The sequence below is a fragment of the Pelophylax lessonae genome (genome assembly GCF_965119305.1).
Source record: "Pelophylax lessonae genome assembly, chromosome: 12".
Lineage (NCBI taxonomy): Eukaryota > Metazoa > Chordata > Amphibia > Anura > Ranidae > Pelophylax > Pelophylax lessonae.
The window spans coordinates 210,139,869-210,162,586 of record NC_138779.1 but is presented as its reverse complement, the minus strand read 5'-3'; the positions used below and the strand labels follow the sequence as shown (position 1 = coordinate 210,162,586).

The 22,718-nt window shown below is 43.8% G+C and overlaps 1 protein-coding gene across 2 annotated transcripts in view; it reads right to left on the bottom strand.

Annotated features, from left to right (window-relative positions):
* Window positions 1-11,512: 11,512 nt before the first annotated feature.
* The window catches only part of LOC309568426 (phospholipase A2 inhibitor and Ly6/PLAUR domain-containing protein-like), a gene marked incomplete at its 5' end in the record, with an annotated part of 58,301 nt that continues 47,095 nt past the window's right edge, over window positions 11,513-22,718 (bottom strand). For both annotated transcript variants that reach the window (XM_082274094.1, XM_082274093.1), the window contains 3 exons: window positions 11,513-11,788; window positions 15,134-15,274; window positions 18,998-19,147. In XM_082274094.1, coding sequence (XP_082130220.1) covers window positions 11,595-11,788; window positions 15,134-15,274; window positions 18,998-19,147 — 485 coding nt within the window. In that variant the 3' untranslated portion in view covers window positions 11,513-11,594. The remainder of the gene's footprint in view (window positions 11,789-15,133; window positions 15,275-18,997; window positions 19,148-22,718) is intronic.

Here is a 22,718-nt window from a genome sequence, read left to right as displayed (position 1 = left end):
AAACGGCACCGGGGCAGGCATCACTCCGGGATAACCACTTGAATATACTGTATATATACTGTACATATATACTGTATATATATATATATATATATATATATATATATATATATATGTGTAGTATTTTATATAGATGCGTTACACACAGAGTGATATATTTCAAGCATTTATTTCTTTTAATTTTGATGATTGTGGCTTACAGCTAGTGACACCCCAAGATTCAGTATCTCAGAAAATTTGAATATTACATAAGACAAAAAAAGAAAAAAGATTTTTAATACAATTAATACAGAAATGTTGGGTTAGTGAAAAGTCTGTCCATGTACAGTATAGGATGCACTCAATACTTGGTTGAGGCTCCTTTTGCATGAATTACTGCATCAATGCGGCGTGGCATGGAGGCGATCAGCCTGTGGCACTGCTGAGGTGTTATGGAAGCCCAGGTTACTTTGATAGCGGCCTTCAGCTCCTCTGCATTGTTGGATCTGATGTCTCTCATCTTCCTCTTGACAATCCCCCACAGATTCTCTATGGGGTTTAGGTCAGGCGAGTTTGCTGGCCAATCAAGCACAGTGATCCCATGATCATGTGACCAGGTATTGGTAGTTTTGGCAGTGTGGGCGGTGCCAAGTCCTGCTGGAAAATGAAATCAGTATCTCCATAAAGTTGGTCAGCAGAGGGAAGCATGAAGTGCTCTAGAATTTCCCGCTAGAGGGCTGTGCTGACTTTGGACTTGATAAAACACAGTGCACCAACACCAGCAGATGACACGGCTCCCCAAATCATCACTGACTGTGGGAACTTCACACTGGACCTCATGCAACTTGGATTCTGTGCCTCTCCACTCCTCCTCCAGACTCTGGGACCTTGATTTCCAAATTAAATGCTAAACTTTCCACAGATCCGTGATTATTAGGGAAGCCATGTCATCTGCTGGTGTTGGTCCACTGTGTTTTATCAAGTCCAAAGTCAGCGCAGCCCTCTACCAGGAAATGTCTCAAGTAGATTAAATTCTGTGGAATTCCATATTGAAATGTGGAAGTTTTTAGACTTCCTTTTTCTTTTCAGCTTTGCTTGCATCACCTAGAGGCAGTAAACATGGAACTGGTTTAAAATGCATGTATAGGCAAAAAAAAAAAGAACAACAACTTTCAGTATAGCTCACAGATTCTAACAGTATGCATTAAAGGTCAGAGCCTACCTCATTTCTGGCCAGGGGATATCCAATATTATGTAGCCCATGGGTGCTCAACTTGTGGCCCTCCAGCTGTTGCAGAACTACAAGTCCCAGGAGGCATTGCAAGGCTGACAGTTACAAGCATGCCGCCCACAGGCAGGTGCATGATGGGATTTGTAGTTCCGCAACAGCTAGAGGGCCACCTTGCCCGCCCCCTTCATTAACCACTTCTGGACCAGAAGGATTTGCCCCCTTAAAGCGGTTGTAAACCCTATAAAAAAAAAATAAAAAAAAAAACCTGCAAGACAAAGGCATAATGAGCTAGTATGCATCGCATACTAGCCCATTATGTTTAACTTACCTTAAAACGAAGCCCCGACACGGACCCCCGGACATCGATGCGGGCGCTGCCATGATCCCTCGTCGTCTCTTCCGGGTTCGGCGGCTCCAGCGCGCTGATTGGCCGGAAGAGACGGCTCCAGCGCGCTGATTGGCCGGAGCCGCGATGACGTCACTCCCGCGCATGCGCGCGGGAGTGATTTTTCCGGCAAGCTCCCGGCAACTTAATTGAAGGTCCCCCCGGACCTTCAGAGCGCATGCGCCGCTCGCGCGAGCGGCTGCATGCACTGTAAATATCTCCTAAACCGGCACGGCACGGCTTTTACCTACAGGTAAGCCTTATTATAGGCTTACCTGTAGGTAAAAGTGTCAAAAAGCGGGATACAACCGCTTTAATGACCAGGCCATTTTTTGTGATTCGGCACTGCGTTACTTTAACGGATTAGCGGTTGTGTGACGCTGTACCCAAATAAAATTAATGTCCTTTTTTTCCCACAAATAGAGCTTTCTTTTGGTGGTATTTGATCACCTCTGCGATTTTTATTTTTTGCGCTATAAGCAAAAAACTGTGACAATTCTGAAAAAAACAAAAAACAATATTTTTCACTTTCTGCTATATAACATTTCCGAAAAAAAAAAAATTAAAAATCAAAATTTTTTAACATTTTAGGCCAATTTGTTTTCTGCTACGTATTTTTGGTAAAAAAAAAGTACGCAATAAGCGTATTTTGATTGGTTTGCACAAACGTGATCGATCGCGTCTACTAACTCGGGAAAGATTTCTGTAATTTTTATTGTTTTTTTGCTTTTTTACTAGTAATGGCGGCGATCTGCGATTTTTTTATGGACTGCGACATTGCGGCGGACAGATTGGACCCCTGACTGACATTTTTGGGGGTACCAGTGACATTAATACAGTATTAAGTGCTAAAAATATGCACTGCTACTGTAATAATGACACTGGCAGGGAAGGGGTTAACACAGTGGGTGATCAAGGGGTTAAATGTGAGCCTAGGGGAGTGATTCTAACTGTTTGGGGGTGGGGCTTTTGAAATTACCATAGAGACCTGTGATCCTACATAGAAGGTGAACAGCTGACCTTTCTTCTCTCTCAGCGGGGAGCGATCCCGGGTGGCAGGCGGCAATCGGAGCCGCCTGCCCTGTGCATCGGAGTCCCCGCTGACGAGTGGGGGCGGGAGCGCACCGCCAAGTTCCCATGTTGTCAGACTGGCTCCTGCATGTTGTATACTCTGGTTTTGAGCTTGTGCATCTCTTAACACTGACTGTGTTGCTCCCATCTGCATCAGATTGCTCAGGTCCTCATGTATGATGACTTTTAAGCTTGATATGCACTTTTATTCCTACTTCATGTGAGTGTCTAATTTGCATTTTTTTTACTAATAAATGATTTAATCTGCTGCACTTAGAAGCGTCCTCTTGTGTGTACTTTGCATGCTAATGTAGTCTGACTAGGAACGCCACCTCCAGACTGACACTCACCAATCAACGCATTTTGATATTTGCATAACTCCTCCCAAGGACCAACCCACTGCTTGCATCAGGACTTAAGCTTCAAAGGCTGATACTAAGCTCCATCCATGAATTTGCATTTAAAAGGATACAATAATGATACTTTAATGATCCCAGAGCTGCATTCATTTGTGTCTTTTCCACCTGAAGTTCGGCTTTGAAATGATAATGGTTGTGTTATGGATCATATAACGTCCCTCCTCCCATTAACGCATGCTTTTTCTTAAATCTTAAACTAAAGTGCTACATGTACTTTCATCCAGTTACCATTTTCCTTAACAAAATAATGTAAATATACACTATATAACCAAAAGTATTGGGACGCCTGCCTTTACACGCACACAAACTTTAATGGCATCCCTGTCTAAGTCCATAGGGCTCAACATTGAGTTGGCCCACCCTTTGCAGCTATAACAGCTTCAACTCTTCTGGGAAGGGTTTCCACAAGGTTTAGGAGTGTGTCTATGGGAGTGTTTGACCATTCTTCCAGAAGCACATTTGTGAGGTCAGGCCCTGATGTTGGAGGAGAAGGCCTGGCTCATAGTCTCCGCTCTAATTCATGCCAAAGGTGTTCTATTGGGTTTAAGTCAGGACTCTGTGCAGGCCAGTCAAATTTCTCAACCCCAAACTCACCCATCCATGTCTTTATAGACCTTGCTTTGTGCACTGGTGTTGGAACTGGAAGGGGCCATCCCCAAACTATTCCCACAAAGTTGGGAGCATGAAATTGTCCAAATTGTCTTGGTATGCTGACGCCTTAAGAGTTCCCTTCACTGGATCTAAGGGGCCAAGCCCAGCCCCTGAAAAATAACCCAACACCATAATTCCCGCCTCCACCAAATGATTTGGACCAGTGCACAAAGCAAGTTCCATAAAGACATGGATGAGCGAGTTTGGGGTGGAGGAACTTGACTGACCTGCAGCTCAACCCGATAGAACACATTTGGGATGAATTAGAGTGGAGACTGTGAGTCTGGAGTTGGGCTCTACGTTTTTATGGCCAGCAACTCAAAGTTTTTTAAAAGAGCTGGCAGTCTTCATCAAGCCCTAACATAGGTCTTCTAGGACATCCCATTGTGTGATTTTAAAAACATCCATTGCTCAGGCCCTGAAGAAGGGGAGACCTTTCCCCTGAAACGTGTTAGCTGTATTATTTGATGCTCTTAAAGTGGTTGTAAACCCACTTCACAAATTTTTACCTATAGGTAAGCCTATATTAAGGCTTACCTATAGGTGCTATAAATATCTCCTAAACATTCACCGTTTAGGAGATATTTTGAGTGCATACTGCCGATGACGTCATCGGCGCATGCGCTCTGAAGGAACGGCCACCCGTGCCGTTCCTTCAGAGTCCTATGCCGTGAACGGCGGCTCCCGCACGGGAGTGATGTAATTGCGCCTCCGGCCAATCAGATGGCCGGAGGACGCGAACCCGGAAGCAGGACGGCCGGACATGTCAGCCGTCCTGTCGCTGAGGGGGCGGCACGGCAGGGGCTTCGTTTTAAGGTAAGTACTTCATAATGAGCTAGTATGCGATGCATACTAGCTCATTATGCCTTTCTCTTTACAGGGCTTTTTTTTCTCGTTTTTTTTGAGTGACTTTACTTCCTCTTTAACCAATAAACATTTCAAAAAGACTTTAAAGCGTTATGAGCTTTTGCAATAGGCAATACCTTCTCCAAACCTACTTAAAATATTTGCAACTAAGAAGGCTTATAGGACCCCAATGTTGCTCAACTATAGGTTCTTTGTTTGAAACAGACTCAAAAGACTCAAAAACAAAGATTGGATATTTAAAAGACCCAGTTGCTAGATCATTCATTTTAACAAAAATCTTTTCCTAAGATTATATGGGCACATAACTTTTTTTAATGGATGTTAAATACCTGTAAAAACCTACCTTGGGTAGACATCCAAAAGACCTGAAACTGCTGCTGGATGCTGTTATCTTGTATGTGATGTCAGCAGCCCCAGCAGAGTCAGCACTCAAGTGATAATCTATAGCAGGGGTCTCCAAACGTTGGCCCTCCAGTTGTTCAGGAACTACAATTCCCATCATGCCTAGTCATGTCTGTGAATGTCAAAGTTCTACAATGCCATGAGGCGTGTAGTTCCTCAACAGCTGGAGGGCCGTAGTTTGGAGAGCCCTGATCTATAATATTCTTCTTCACTTCTCCTCCAAATGCTAAATAAAGTTTGTATAGGGTGAAGGGAGCTGGGCCAGCACAGACAGTAATTAGACATACTCAGAAAAGGAGCTATGACGTACAAGGAGAGAGAAGACTGCTAGAGAATTGACTTAAGGAGTAGACCAATTTTCTAACAAGTTCAAAAGCACATTGCAAGTGAACAAAAATACATTATGAAAAAGGAAACCACTGCAAGTAATGGTGACAGAATTGATTTTTCTGTGCTTTCACCTGCAATTTTTTAAGCTCGTAACAGGAACCTTTTGAGATGTTTTGCATAAGCACATCTATTATAATATGTAAATGATTTAATGTCAATAGTTTGAGCAAAAGGTGCATTTTAAAGCCTATTGCACCCTTCAAAATTTTAATTTCATCTACCCTGTGGACACCAGTGCATTTTATCAAAATTTTTATAAGATCTCATGAGTTTTGACAAATTTTCAGGGAAATTAATTTCTTACTTTTGCTCATCCCTATAAAAACAGTAACCTCTGACTTTATACAGTATGGAAAATCATCCTGAAATTTTATTCCATACAATTTTTAAAAGCACAAACAAATTTATTACAAAATTAAAATGAAAACAGTTGCCTTTGCATGATTTTCTGCTAGTCCACCATGCATAACTCTACTTCTTATCAACCACAAAAAAGGCTTATTAGAGATGTTTACTGAATTTTACATAATTTATAGCCGTGTGGGGATAAGCCCTCATAGGTGTGCTCATTGCTATCTTTAACAGTGCAATGTGTATAACGTCACATGATTTACTATGTAATAGTTTTAAGATTTATAAATTCATAAGATTTAGTATTACTTCTAACATAGACATGAAAACTCACAAAAAAATTATAACAGGTCTTTTGTTTGGGTAAAAAAAACATTTATTTTTTTCAACAAAGTTTTTTTCTGTTTAATTACATTTTGCACAATGTATAATAATTAGGTACAGCAATGGGATCCAACAGAACCCCACCCAAACCATTTATTAATTTCATGCAATGTTTCGCTCACCTATCTAGCTTAGGGTCATAGCTGTTTACTTTGCATAACTTGTATTATATTGTACAATGTGCTATCTTTATCATGTAGATATGCAAATATATTTTGGCATAAGACACAAACATGATGAGAATATTTAGAGTGACTCAAAAGAAAAAACTTGAAAATAACTGCTTCTTGTAGTAAAAGATATAATACTCATATGTCCTGCCACTCATACCACCAATCTTTGCAGTCTTGAAGAGTTACAGTGGCTGAAAATTTTTAAGCATCTGGCATAGTTGTGGTGTACCTCCCAACTACATCCTGTAATTATGTAGGAGTCAGCAGATGGAACCAAGGAGCTCAGTGGGGCACCTGGAAGTGAGGCAGGCTATAGTTCAAAGAGAGCAAAGTTTGAGTCTGTGGGTGGCAGGAGAAGTGAGAAGCTCTGAAGAAAGAGGATGGAGCCCCAGATACACATCAGTATTTTCAGCATTATCTATTGACAGCCATTCTGTTGAATTTTTCCTATCCATATGGTTTTATTATGATGTGAAGAATAGAAATGGAGCAGCTCAAATTCAGAGTCCAAAGTAGGTTTATTAGTTACCCAATACAAGGGAAATTCACTTTCTCCTTGCTTACGCGTTTCACTCCTTCCAGAGCTTAGTCATAGAGTCATACTCTCATGCACTGTTTGGCATCTTTCTGTTGGTGAAGCAGGGGTGGGAAACCCAGAATGGAATACTTTGGGATTGTTTGCAGCATGTTGTTTTGTTATCATTTAAATAAATCTATTTTGTTTGTAAGTACTGTTCACATAATGCTCATTAAAGTAATACCTATTTCAGAAGGCCTGTGTCCTCTTTGTTTTTTTTTCTGTTTAAGTATGGCAGAACATGTGAGTAGTAATTCTTTTCTTCACTGGAAGCAGTCATTTATACATTTTTAACTCTAGGCACCAAGTTGCTTTAAAGTGGACTTGAACCCAAAAAAGTGAAGACATTCGATCTTACAAGGGGTCATCCAGAAAATGTATTTTTGCTTAAGCAGTGCCCTGAAAAATCAAATTTTTGTCTAAAATTCCTCTTGAAAAATAGAATAGCACTTTCTGGTATGTGAGAGTGCCTAGGCACTCCTGTGCTTTTAGCTTCATCTGAAGTGTGAGGTCCAGGGTACTTTTTGACAGATGCATTTAGCTTATCTGCCACTAGGTGGCTTTGTTCTCAATATTGTGTTAATATAATTGGGAGTTAGACCTTTTTAGAGAAAACCTTCCTCTAATGATGTAATGGGTAGAGTAACCGCCCATGTAAATTCCAGTATGGGAGGGGCCTTGTGAGTTGGGGCATGGGAGCCAAGCACCCCAGACCTATTTGAATGTAGTCAGCGACTGCCAAGGGCTCTAAACAGGCCACCAACACCGAGTGGTGCAATTCAACAGCCAGAAGGACCAGCTGCAGTTTCCCTGATTCCTTTACTGTCTATTGTGGGCTGTGAGTTAGGTGAAAAAGGCCTTTTAGGCCAGGCTACGGGTCCTCTTAAGTGAGTACCAATACACCTTGGAATAAGTGTGTCAAGCAGCTGCCAGGCTGGGCAGAGCTGTAGAATGGGACAGTGGTAGAGACTGGTATGCTAACGAGGGCACCTTGATTATACTCGGTGAAGGAAGCTGAATGCTGTGGTCTTAGTATACAAGGGGAAGTGGTCCCAACTTGTGGTTCGCCCAAGGAAAGAGTAGGTGCAAAGAGAAGATGGCTTACAAATTATGTGCTGGAGTTCCATGCTTAAATGATAGCTACAAAATATCTGCTTCTGTGTATAGCATTTCATACCAATGAATTCTATCACTATGTGATGTTAGATGTCACGGCCATCTTTGAAATGCTACAGTAAAATGTGGAAAATATACTTCCTGTGTGGATTCTCCTTTCTTCTTGAATATTAGAGCCTACAGAAAAGGATGTTATGAGTGGGCCTATCAGGGCAGTGGATAAGGGGGTACCACCAGTTCTCCTGTACTGGGCCCAGGCCAGCAGGAGGGCCCAGGCAACAGGGTGAATCAGATGTAGTTAGGGAGGGTAATCGGTGAGAAAGGGGGGAAATTACTGGAACCAACAACCTGTATGGCTCTGGGCAGCAGCTGAAAGCTGGCTTCATCTCCTCTCCCTCCTGTTGGCTTTCAGCTGCTGCAGAGAGAGCCATAAAAAGGATTGGTTCCAGTAATTGCCCCCCCGACACACTGATCACCCTCCCTGTGCACCATATATTTTCTTCTGTGTGCCCCCCTACCCCTAGTTTGAGAGTGGGGGAATGGTCCAGTAAATATATCATATTTACCAGCTCCTTTCTTTCCTGAATGAACACAAAGAGTGATTGGTACCGATCACCCACTGTGTTCATTCCTAACTAAAGCATTGACTGTATGGGGGTTTATGTCAGGTTGTCTGTATGGGGCCCCATGGTTTCTAACAGCAGCTCTGGGGCCCATTGCCAGGAGTTTAACACAATATGGGGAAGGGCTAAAAGTACCAACAAGTGGGTGGCTGTCCTTTCTGAGAAGAACGGGGGGGGGGGGGGGGTGTTTGTGCAATTTAGCAACAACACCTACTGCAACCCACAACCACGAGCCTTAAGAGTCAGATTTAGTGAAGTCACTGATGATGCTCACAGTTCTCCTTGTTGGAGGCTTTGGCATGAGGAAGCAAAGCCCTGCCTCTGCCAAGAGGGAGGCACAGTACGAGGCAAGGTAAGTTAGTTTTTTGGGGGTGGCTTTCAGAGTTCAGTCCCACATAAAGAAGACATTGAGATTCTTTAAATTCAACTAGTAAAGATTGGAGTATAAATTAGAACTAGAGAGACTTCAGGCAATGATTCCAGCCCTACCCCTTTATAATCGCCTAACACATATGTGTGGCAGCAAATGGGTGGGCTTTTTTGCCTATTAGCTGCCATATGAGCCACTGGGTGGACAATGTTTCTAAGCTGAAAGTGAGCTCACTGCGCACTCCCAGCACAGAGACTGAGCAGTGAAAGTCAGCTCTTGGTCCCAACATTTTTTTCAGGGGGAACGCGGGGAAACGCAGTTGCAGCACTGAATGTATGTAATGGCAAGGGGTGCTGGGACATGCTGCACGGTCTGTTGATGCTTGCTGCTGGGGATCTATTGTAGTTGGAAGGGATCTATTTTTGCATGGGGGGGCTCTGTTGTTGCTGGTGGGAGATCTATTGTTGCTGGGGGTGGGTATTATGTTGCTGGGGGGGTCAGTTGTTGCTCGGAGGAATCTACTGGAGAGGGGTCTATTGGTTCTGGCTGCTAGAAGGTCTATTAATGCTGGCTGTGGGGAGACCTGTTGTTGATGCAGGAGGTCTACAGTATTGTTGCTGGGTAGGGCGGGGTATTTTGTTACTGGGGTAATCTATTGTTTCTGGCTGCAAGGGATCTTTTTTACTGCATTTCTTGTTATCATTATTAAGTTCCTTACAAACAAGGGTTGACTGGCAACTTTCAGCACAGGGGGCAAGTACAAACCAGAGGCCCATGGTGCAGCGACTCAGCCCCCCTCCCACTCTCCCTCTTCCCAGTCTCCTCCTGGCCTTCATTCCAGGCCGAAGCTCTGCTCCAGGTTCTCTCTACTCACAGGCCAAAACTGGGTTCTCGACCTGGCCAGCAGGGGGCTATTGGGGGGAGCTGGGACAGCTCTGTTGGGGCTCCAGTGGGGCATGGAACCGGCCTCTGCTCAGACACAGTTTACACCATCCATGCTGGGGGAGGGGGGGGGGGGGAGGCCTGCGCTCTGTCCTTGTCTTCAACCGGCACTGAGTAGGTCAGCGGCAGGGACTTTTCACTTTTCTTCACCAGGAATCCTTTAGGCCTGTCTGTGGAAGAAGCAGTGCAGCCTTTTTATGGGGCATTAGAACGGCCCAGAGGGCAATTGCCCCCTGGCCCAGTCCTCCCCTGCTTTCAAATTACGTTGTATCACAAATGTTACATGCTTCTTTATTCTCTAAAAAAGGGTGGTTCTGGGAGGTGGGTAGGGAGTGGAACCAAGAAATGGTGCTTGGAGGTGGGTAGCAGGGCGAACTGCACTTAGAGGCGCTCTGGGTTTTTTGTCTTTACTAGTATTCACGGGACTGACTTCTCTGTGTTCGGAGCTAGTACTTTGATTGTTGCAACGTCTTCTATCTACATTGGGACTCTTCTTTGGACTCCTATATCCGTACTATGGACTAAAAGTGTCCCTTTTTATCCACTTACGGCCATGTAAGGTTTTTTAACCCTGACCAGTACCCCACTTTCATTTATACCACTGTCATACCCACCCCTGAGAGTCTATTGTTCAGAGCGCTTGTTTTTTTTTTCCTTTTTCGGAGGTGGGTATTGGTGGAGACAAGGAACGGTGCTTGGAGGTATGTATGGGTGGAGACAAGGAACGGTGCTTGGAGGTGGGTATGGGTGGAGACAAGGAACGGTGCTTGGAGGTGGGTATGGGTGGAGACAAGGAACGGTGCTTGGAGGTGGGTATGGGTGGAGACAAGGAAGGGTGCTTGGAGGTGGGTATGGGTGGAGACAAGGAACGGTGCTTGGAGGTGGATATGGGTGGAGACAAGGAATGGTGCTTGGAGGTGGGTATGGGTGGAGACAAGGAACGGTGCTTGGAGGTGGGTATGGGTGGAGACAAGGAACGGTGCTTGGAGGTGGGTATGGGTGGAGACAAGGAACGGTGCTTGGAGGTGGGTATGGGTGGAGACAAGGAACGGTGCTTGGAGGTGGGTATGGGTGGAGACAAGGAACGGTGCTTGGAGGTGGGTATGGGAGGAGACAAGGAACGGTGCTTGGAGGTGGGTATGGGAGGAGACAAGGAACGGTGCTTGGAGGTGGGTATGGGTGGAGACAAGGAACGGTGCTTGGAGGTGGGTATGGGTGGAGACAAGGAACGGTGCTTGGAGGTGGGTAGGGGTGGAGACAAGGGATGACTTGGAATGGAGGAGTTCCTGCCCCTATTATCTGAGAAAAAAAAGCCCTGGTCCTAACCAATAATCAGTAGCTGGTGGGACCACAGTGGTCATGTGATTGGAGATCTTTCCTACCCCCCCCCCCCGCACCCCGAGTTTACAATTTTTTTAAAAGGACGGAAAGGATTAAGTAACCTGACGTTTGAAGAGTTGCAAGAAGATGCGATGCATTTAGCAAAGTTATCTAGTGCCAATGTACTTCCCAGCCACCTGACTATTCTTATGTGAAAATGGATATCCATTCTAACTAAATACAATTTGCCACCAAATTTTATAGCATGTCACAATATATACATCTTAAGCCTTCCTGTTTGCCGCCTTTATATACGGAGTTTAAATGCTTGCTGGATTTGCATTTAACACAGGAGTTTCAAAAAGACGGAAATAGAAAAGATCAGCGCGAGAATATTTTTGTGAAGGCGATTGCCGCTATTCCCACAGATATTTTCTAAATCCACAACCGACTTGTTCATGTGCCACACCTGGTGGACCGGGTCACACAACTGCTTGGTGGCACACCCACGTGTTATTGTTGAGGAACGTACAGGCCCTGTGGAATAAAAGATAAAGTTAGAGGTATAACCATATCGATTCAGCTTGACTTTATAATAAACAAAAAGTGAAAACATACATTACAATCCAAAAACATACATAATTCACGGTAGCGCACTAACAGCATGGGGAGTACCCAAAAAGGATAAAAATAAAATGTCCATAAAAATAACTTAGTGTCCATGAAAAATGTGAATCTCGTACAAAAAAAAAAATATCCTTTCAAACGTGATGAAAAAAGGTGTAAGTGAAGTGTGCCACTTGCGCTACCTTAACCACTTTAAGACCGGAAGGATTTCCCCCCTTAATGACCAGGAGGCCCTATTTTGCGATTCCGCTCTGCGTTATTTTAACGGAATAGTGCAGTCGTGCGACGCTGTACCCACATAAAATTTACGTCCTTTTTTTCCCACAAATAGAGCTTTCTTTTGGTGGTATTTGATCATCTGTGCGATTTTTATTTTTTGCACTATAAACAAAAAAAGAGTGACAATTCTGAAAAAAAAAAAAAAATAACAATATTTTTCACATTCTCAAAAAAAAAAAAAAAAAATTAAAAAATCTAAATGTTTTTAACATTTTAGGCCAATTTGTTTTCTGCTACATATTTTTGGTAAAAAAAAATTGCAATAAGCGTATTTTGATTGGTTTGCGCAAAAGTTATCGCGTCTACTAACTACTGCAAAGATTTATGTAATTTTTATTGTTTTTTTTTTCACTAGTAATGGCGGCGATCTGTGATTTTTTGCGGAACTGGGGACAGATTGGACCCCTGACTGACATTTTTGACACTTTTGGGGATACCAGTGACATTACTACAGTAATCAGTGCTAACAATATGCACTGTTACTGTAATAATGACACTGGCAGGGAAGGGGTTAATACTATTGGTGCTCAAGGTAGTTAAATGTAAGCCTAGGGGAGTGATTCTAACTGGGGGGGGGCGTGGCTTGTGAAATGATGACAGAGACATGCGATCCTATGTAGCAGGATCACAGGGGCTCTGTGATCATTGCAGGGAGAAGGACGGACGGCTGTGTTTACATCAGCCGACCGTCCTTTTCTGTCAGCGGGGAGAGATTGCCAGTGTCAGGTGGCAATCGGAGCCGCCTGACACACGCGCCAGCTTCCCCACCGGCGCCCGCTCGCCCCCTAGCTGCCTGCGCGTGACTGACGTAGAGCTACGTTGGTTTGCCCAGGAGGTAAATCTGTGGCGGGCGGTCGTAAAGTGGTTAAAGAGGTCCTGTCATGCTTATTTCTATTACAAGGGATGTTTACATTCCTTGTAATAGAAATAAAAGTGATCAAAAAAATTTTTTTTTTTTAATTTTGATTTTTAATTTGATTTTTTTGGAGAATGTCATATAGCAGAATATGAAAAATATTGTTTTTTCTTCAAAATTCGCTCTTTTTTTGTTTATAGCGCAAAAAATTAAAATCGCACAGGTGATCAAATACTCCCAAAAGAAAGCTCTCTTTGTGGGAAAAAAAAGACGTAAATTTTGTTTAGGTACAGCGTTGCACGACCGCGCAATTGTCCGTTAAAGTGAAGCAGTGCCGAATCGCAAAATAGGGCCTGGTCATTAAGGGGGGAAAATCTTCCGGTCTTAAATCGGTTAATGTGAGATCTGGGGTCAAAAAGACCTCACATCTCACGTCTACACTAAAAAAGAAAGAAAAAAAGTCATTTTTTTTCCTCTTGAAAAAATTCCCCCTTAATGACCAGGCCCTATTTTGCGACACTGAGTTACTTTAACGGACAATTGCGCAGTCGTGCAACGCTGTACCCAAATAAAATTTACGTCCTTTTTTCATCTTGAAAAAAAATGGGCTCTTTAAATTGGTTGCTAGGATGTGACGTATGACGTCGCTCCGGTCCTCCAGGGCCATAGAGTGGAGTGGGGGGCCATCTTGCCCTCAACCGATTTCCTGCCTGAGGGGACAGCAGACCGTATTGTTTTCCCTGCTACCAGGTCCGGGTCTGGTAAGCGGAGAAAAAGACCGGGAAGCAGCGGAAGGGGGGCACCTCTCCCGCCGCCCATAAGGGTGATCCCACGGTGAATCCGCCGCTGGGACCACCCTTATGTTAAAGTGGACCAAAGTACTGTCAAAATACCGACGTAAAACTGCGGGGGGGGGGGTCCAGAAGTGGTTAAGAAACAAGCTCACCAGATGCAGTTGCCGTCCCCCCATGTGTCTGGCAAATATCGCTTATGTGTTGTATTTGAAGAACCGCTAATGCACGCCAAACTCCATCCAGATACTAACTTCAATCTCCACATGTAGGGATAAAATTGAAGACAGAGCCTCCAATTGTGTAGAAACACCTTAAGGTAACCAATCCATTAAAAAGTATTGCACTTACGTCAATTAAAAAGTGAACAAGCCTTCATATATAAGTTAAAACATGCCGGTTGGCACAGTGCTGCGATCTCACAATCCCTAAGTTTGCACGCAGAGTCAACGCTCTAGCGTCCGAATAGAGTTGCCGTGTCATGCCCGACGCATTTTGTCGTTTCCGACTTCGTCACAGGGGGTTACCTTAACCCCTTGCCGACCAGCCGCCTAGCTGCCTGCGCGTGGCCGACGTAGAGCTACATCGGTTTGCCCAGGAGTGGCTGTCTGCCGCAGTAAATCTGTGGCAGGCGGTCGTAAAGTGGTTAAAGAGAACCTGTCATGCTTATTTCTATTACAAGGGATGTTTACATTCCTTGTAATAGGAATAAAAGTGATCAAAAAATGTTTTTTTTTTTTTTTTAAATTGGCAAGGAGGAGAATCCGTGTGACAATAGTGAATATTCATCCGCTATTGTCACACAACTGGGTGGGCTTAGGGCGCAGTGCTCTGCTCCCCGAGCCCACCCTTTTCTGAAGCCTATTAGAGCCTCTGGCTCTAATCACGTGCTTCAAAAAAAAAAATCCCATTGGAATCCATGCGCCCTGCATGTAGATTAGGGGGCCGGATGCATGGATGGGGAAGCGGCGCCCCCGCGCCCCCAATGGATACGCCACCACTGTTTTAAACCCAACTCTGAAGTCCTGTAACTGTTGGGTGCCGTCATCTTGGATATGATATCAGCAGCCCCAGCAGACTCACAGTTTTCACTCAAGTGACATTTTGAAGAATTGTCCCCCCAACAGCTACATAAAAAGATTACGTAAGGAGCAGAAGGGGGGGGGGGGCAAAGGAGCTGGGCCAGCACAGAAATTAATTAGACACTCCCAGATAAGGAGAGGGGGCTGTGCTAGAAGGTCAACTCTTCCTGGAGTAGTCAAAGTTTAATGCATACTCAAAAGCACATTGCACATGATTAAATTATGAAAAGGAGGTATCAGCACCTACCTTTAAGTTTGGTGATCTGGGTTATACATATCGTCTCATTTCCAATACAATCCGCGAATGTTACTTTGGGACATGACTTGGCATTTGGAACATAGCAGGTTGGGCATTTCACGCCATTCTTTTCTGTTGAGACTTCCGGAACTAACGGAGAAGAACACAGCCACACATAAGATTGTAAGAGAATAGCTGGGCCCGAACAAAAAAAATTCTGCTCAAATTCAATAATGAAATAATAATAATACATTAATTAATTAAATAAATAAAAAATACATATTGTAAATAAATAATAATAATAATAATAATCATAAATAAATAAAGGTAAACTTAACCCCAACCCCTAATAATAATTCGTAATATTAACCCTAATCCTAGTCCTAACCCTAATATTAACCTCGAACCCTAATCCTAAACCCTAACCTTAATATTAACTCCTAACCCCCAACCCTAAACATGCAGTAACCCCCAACCCTAACCTAACCAAATAAATAAGTAAATAAAAAAAATCAGTAAATAGAAAATTAAATAAATAAATAAATGACCCCCTAAGCCTAACTGTAACCTTTAACCCCTAACTCTAAGGGCTCTTTCAGGTCCGGTACTACTTTGAGGCGACCAGTGATCCGACCTGTCCCATATACTTCAATGGGAGTCGCCTCCTTATCTTAATTGAAGCGACTTGTGATCCGACTTGTCATCCGACTTTCCAAAAAAATGGTATTGAACAAGAAAAGAGCATCATTTTTATTAAAACATGAATATGTCTTCTGTCAACCTGGCCGTTTTTCTTGCAGGCATTTATCGGGCATTTTTCTAGTCAGGCATGTATTTTTTTGTATATTAAATAAGAATAGCACAACCATGCAAAAGAAATGACTATTAAATATGAAGACAATCCATAAATAAAAATGGGGGTTTAGTCCCACCATATGGCCATATCGTGCTCAAGCCCACCACTGCATCAAAGTACCCCATTATCAGTGGGTCCTACACTATCCATAGAAAAGGGGTGAATCCAGCCTCTCTAACCCTTGGAGACAACACTCCTTGCTGGGATGGATGTGCTAATGCACTACAAAGGACTCCTCCTGTATCTACTATAGAGTACAGGTGTGTGTGGGGGGTGGGGGGGGGTGGGATGCTCTACCTCAGAAGTCTGGTCAGCCCGAATACATAATAAACAAGCAAAAAATTGGGGGAGCAAACCCTGAACATGTATATCTAAAGCCGGTGCAGCTATGGACCAAGCAACATGTATATTAAAAAAGAATAGCGCAACCATGCAAAAGAAATGACTATTAAATATGGAGACAATCCATAATTAAAAATGGGGGTTTAGTCCCACCATATGGCCATATCGTGCTCAAGCCCACCACTATCAGAGTCCACCATCAAGTAGATACAGGAGGAGTCCTTTGTAGTGCATTAGCACATCCATCCCAGCAAGGAGTGTTGTCTCCAAGGGTTGGAGAGGCTGGATTCACCCCTTTTCTATGGATAGTGTAGGACCCACTGATAATGGGGTACTTTGACGCAGTGGTGGGCTTGAGCACGATATGGCCATATGGTGGGACTAAACCCCCATTTTTATTTATGGATTGTCTCCATATTTAATAGTCATTTCTTTTGCATTGTTGCGCTATTCTTTTTTAATATACATGTTGCTTGGTCCATAGCTGCACCGGCTTTAGAAATACATGTTCAGGGTTTGCTCCCCCAATTTTTTGCTTGTTTATTATGTATTTTTTTGTATTTAGTGTCTGGGGGGTCTAAAAATGTACCTGTCAAGTTTCAGCTCTGTAGCATGTCCAGAACCCCTAAAAAACAGCATTTTTCTTATAATTTCAGTAATGCGGCTTCTCTTTAGCTGGCTTTTTTTCTTGCAGGCATTTATCGGGCATTTTTTTAGGCAGGCATGTCTTTTTTTGTATTTAGTGTCTGGTGGGGTCTAAAAAATGTACCTGTCAAGTTTCAGCTCTGTAGCATGTCCAGAACCCCTAAAAACAGCATTTTTCTTATAATTTTTAGTAGAAAACTAATGCGGTGTCTTTCCAGCTGTCTTTTTTTCTTGCAGGCATTTATCGGGCATTTTTTTAGGCAGGCATGTCTTTTTTTGTATTTAGTGTCTGGGGGGTCTAAAAAGTGTACCTGTCAAGTTTCAGCTCTGTAGCATGTCCAGAACCCCTAAAAAACAGCATTTTTCTTATAATTTTTAGTAGAAAACTAATGCGGTGTCTTTCCAGCTGTCTTTTTTTCTTGCAGGCATTTATCGGGCATTTTTTTAGGCAGGCATGTCTTTTTTTGTATTTAGTGTCTGGGGGGTCTAAAAAGTATACCTGTCAAGTTTCAGCTCTGTAGCATGTCCAGAACCCCTAAAAAACAGCATTTTTTTTATAATTTTTAGTAGAAAACTAATGTGGTGTCTTTCCAGCTGTCTTTTTTTCTTGCAGGCATTTATCGGGCATTTTTTTAGGCAGGCATGTCCTTTTTTGTATTTAGTGCCTGGGGGGTCTAAAAAGTGTACCTGTCAAGTTTCAACTCTGTAGCATGTCCAGAACCCCCCCCAAAAATAGCATTTTTCTTATAATTTCAATAATGCGGCTTCTCTCCGGCCGGCTTTTTTTCTTGCAGGCATTTATCTGGCATTTTTTTAGGCAGGCATGTCTTTTTTTGTATTTAGTGTCCGGGGGGTCTAAAAAGTGTACCTGTCAAGTTTCAGCTCTGTAGCATGTCCAGAACCCCCCCCCCCCCAAAAATAGCATTTTTCTTATAATTTCAGTAATGCGGCTTCTCTCCGGCTGGCTTTTTTTCTTGCAGGCATTTATTGGGCATTTTTTGGGCGTCTTTGGAGGCATGTGCTTCTTAAAAATTATATGAAAAAAGCTCTTTTTTTTTTTAAAGTTTCTGGACAGACAAAAAAAGATGTTTTTCCTTCAATGTGAGTGACCTCAATTAGCATTCTTATCTACTTTCTAGCATCAAGCTAGACATTCCACAGTTCAGCCACTCCTACACCTCCCCCATAAACGTTATCTGTACATTGGTCTGCCATACTTTTTTGTAATATGTAAAAAAAAAAACAGGAAAAGGAACACATCATATTGTGATTGGCCAAATAAAAAGTCGCCTCGCGCTGAAGTCACGCCAAAGTCGCGCTAAGTCGCGCCAAGATCGCGCTAAGTCGCACTGGAAGCGACGCGACTTTAGTGGTCGCGGCAGTGTGAACCGGCACTCACACTCCATTTATCTCAGCGGGGGAACAAAATAATTAATAAATCACAATAAATAAATAATAAATAATAAATAAAAGCAAATACAAAAGCTGAAAAACATAATAACAGATCATGAAAAAAGATATGTTTCTCTATTGCTAAATAATAAAAAAAAATGGCAAAATTTAAAAAGGATTTAAAAGCACTGTACAAAAAAGCTTGAAAACACGCAAATAAGCGCCTGCAAAAAAAAAAACAAAAAAAAAAACCCCTCAAAAACATGACGCTTAGGTGTGGATGCGGCCTCAGTGCTCTGGATTGAGATAAGTACACACTATAGAGAGATATGCTTTGTTCATATTTCATGTCTGAGGTTTACACCCACTTTAACGCTATGAGCTGTCCTCATATCTCCTTAGCTTAATCCCATTATGCAGTAGATTTATTGCCTTCAGAATTTCTACACAATGCTGCTTATGTAAGAGGTGAGAGGAGGGACAAACCAGCTGGGCCAGCACAGACAGTGAGTAAGCAGGTCAGCCCTCAAAGTATTTGATTTTTCTGTGCGTTGTTTTTTTTTTTTTTTTGCGCTATAATTTGAATGGTAAACAGGATCTCATATGCTATTTTACCATACCCTAGGGGTGGAACTTACGGATGGGCTTGGGAGGGGTGCAGTTGTCGGTGTCACAGCAGGTGATGCTGGTCACAAATCTGCCTTCGGGGAGACTTATACTTCCAGTCTTTGTACAAAGCTCTTTTGGTCCACATTGTCTCATGTACAAATTCATAGTCACCATACCACCTTGGAAATAAAAGAAAAGTAATGTGTTAACGTGTTTACACAGCACTGCCACACAGTACAGCCAGGGAAGGTGACCTGATTTTTCTCTGCTGCACTTCAGTAACACTTACAGGTCCCTCATCCTGTAATTGGACAATGAAAAGAGAAGCAGCTCTGCTCTCTCCTCCTATCAATATATCCTTGACCTAGCTAGTCTTTTGTTTGGTGCCTGTCAAGACACCTGCCTGGACCTGCATACATTCTTGTTTGCCACCTGACTAGACCTCTGTATGAACCAAACTACTCTCTTGCCTGCAGCTTGACTTGGACCTGCCCATTCCCTTGCTTGCCACCTGTCTAGACCTTTGTTTGGACCCAACTATTCTCTTGCCTGCTGCCTGCCTTGACCCCTGCCTGGATCTGTCTACTCACTTGGTTGCTGCCTGCCTAGACCCTCTGTTCAAACTTAACTGCTCTCTAGCCTGCTGCCTGTCTTGACCCCTGCCTGGACCTGCCCATTCTCTTGCTTGCTGCCTGTCTAGACCTTTGTTCTGACCCAAATACTCTCTTGACTGCTGCGTGCCTTGGCCCTTGTCTGGACCTGCCTACTCACTTGCTTGCTGCCTGCCTAGACCCTCTGTGCAGATCAGCTACTCTCTTGCCTGCTACCTGCTTTGTTCCCTGCCTACTGTATTGCTTGGTGTGACGAATACGGGTATCAGACCCCTGGCCTTCTCATCCACCTCGTGACCAAAGACCAAGCAATCTCACACCCTGCCGTCACTTGCGTAACAATGCCACCCTCAGCTGCACCCAGCACACAGATTGTCCAGCTTGCGGGACCACAATCTAGATGCCAGCAGACTGAGAGCGATTGTCACCGGGTTAATTAAACGATTAACCCTTTCCTGCCACCACCCCTACGTTATACTGACTGAGCCTAGGGGATGCTCATGGTTTGACAAATATCAATTATGACTTTAGAATAACCGTCTGTAACACACACTGTCACCTGACAAGAATGTTTCAGATAGGTTAGCCTAAACAGTACAAATATCAATTATGACTTTAAATTAACTGTCTATAACACACAATAGCGCACTTCAGGAGGCAGATTCGCTTGGGTCAAGTTGCGTTTAAGAGCTTAGAGACAAAGTTTAACACTTTTCAAAATAAGGCTTAATTATAGAAAGGTTAAAAATTGGTGCGAATAAAAATATTTACAGAAAAATGGGTTACAAAGAAATGGAGACACAATATACAGCAATTTAGAAAAAGGAGAATAAAAGAATGAAAATACTTGCATTAAAACAGTCCTGGTATTACCTTAAGTGTCAGAGTTGAACAGGTATGTTTGGTTCTCCTTGGGGCGGTGTTATGCCGTCGATCTTAGGATGAGAACTGAGCTCTCTATCAGTCCCTGTCCTTTTCTCTGACCCCCCAGGGGGTGTCACCAGAAGTACTTAGCCAATAGGCTCTGAGTCTTATAAACTGCTAAGGGACCTCCCCGTTTGACAGATTAATAAAAGCACTCATATCTTCAATTATGAAACGGTTACATGATTGTAACCGATATTTTATGGTACGTTTTTGAATGTCCTATCTTTAGACACTAAACATGGGGTATTTCGGACTAACCTCTGACCTGTACGCCCTTGGATCGCTAGCTTGCCTTTCCTCGGCATGACGGTGTCCGTGCTTAGACTTAATTCGATTGGTATTTTATGGGGCACCCAAATATCTACTTTTTGTTAATATGTTATGTTTGGTTAAAAAGATATGAAGTTTCATGGTCAACTGTGTCATTTTCCGAAATGACCTAGTAGCCATATGCTGAGTTCAGATTACAAATTAACATGAGCATGAGGAGACTGAATGTCTGCTTGATCAAAGCTTGTGTATGGTAAAGGTGTGAAAAATGTCAGCTTAGCAGGAACCTGGTGGGGTGGGGGTGAGCGAGTGCCTTTTGGTTCCACTGATTAGAAAAAGGTGGGGGCTACTTCGCTCAAGGAGCCTGGGTCACTAAACAAAATGGATGTCGAGAGGACAAGATGGTGTCTGAACACTCAACGCCATTACACTTGGTGCCTGTCTAGACCTCTGTTCAGGCCCAACTAATCTTTTGCCTGCAGCCTGCCTTGACCCCTGCCAGCACTTGTCTACTGTCTTACTTGCTGCCTGCCTAGACCTCTGTTTGGCCCAGCTACTCTTTTACCTGCCACCTGCCTTGACCCCTGTCTGGGCCAGCCTACTCTCTTGCTTCCTACCTGCATAGACCCTTGTTTGGACCAAGCTATTCTCTTACATACCATCTGACAGAACCCTTGCCTAGACCTGTATACTCTCTTGCTTGCCACCTGCCTGAAACTCTGTTCAGGCCCAGTTACTCTTTAACCAGCCATCTGCCTTGACCCTGCCTGGGCCTTCTACACTCTGGCTTGCTGCCTGCGTAGACCTTTGTTTGGACCCAGCTATTCTCTTACATACCATTTGTCTTGACCCCTGCCTGAACCTGTCTATTCTCTTGCTTACCACTTGCCTGAACCTCTGTTCAGATAAAACTTCTCTCTTGCCTGTCTCCTGTCTTGACCCCTGCCTGGACCTGCCTATCCGCTTGCTGCCTTCCTAGACCCTCTGTCCAGACCAGCTTCTCTCTTGTCTGCTGTCTGCTTTGTTCCCTGCAGACTGTCTTGCTTGATGCCTGTCTAGACCTCTGTTAAGGCCCAACTAACCTCTTGCCTGCCACCTGCCTTGACCCCTGCCTGCACTTGTCTACTGTCTTACTAGCCGCCTGCCTAGAACTCTGTTTGGGCCGCGCTACTCTCTTACCTGCCATCTGCCTTGACCCCCATCTGGGCCTGCTTACCCTCTTGCTTGCAACCGGCATAGGCCCCTGTTCGGACCTAGCTATTCTCTTACATACCATCTGACAGAACATTTGCCTAGACCTGTCTACTCTCTTGCTTGCCACCTGCCTGGACCTTTGTTCAGGTCCAGTTACTCTTTTACCAGCCATCTGCCTTGACCCTGCCTGGGCCTCCTACTCTCTGGCTTGCTGCTTGTGTAGACCTTTGTTTGGACCCAGCTATTCTCTTACATACCATCTGTCTTGACCCCTGCCTGGACCTGTCTATTCTCTTGCTTACTGCTTGCCTGAACCTCTGTTCAGATCAAACTTCTCTCTTGCCTGTCTCCTGTCTTGACCCCTGTCTGGACCTGCCTACTCTATTGCTGCCTTCCTAGACTCTCTGTTCACACCAGCTACTCTCTTGTCTGCTGTCTGCTTTGTTCCCTGCAGACTGTCTTGCTTGATGCCTGTCTAGACCTCTGTTAAGGCCCAACTAATCTCTTGCCTGCTGCCTGCCTTGATCCCTGTCTGCACTTGTCTACTGTCTTATTGCCGCCTGTCTAGACCTCTGTTAGGGCCCAGCTACTCTCTTACCTGTCATCTGCCTTGACCCCCATCTGGGCTTGCCTACTCTCTTGCTTGCAACCGGTATAGGCCCCTGTTCAGACCCAGCTATTCTCTTACATACCATCTGACAGAACCTTTGCCTAGACCTGTCTACTCTCTTGCTTGCCACCTGCCTGG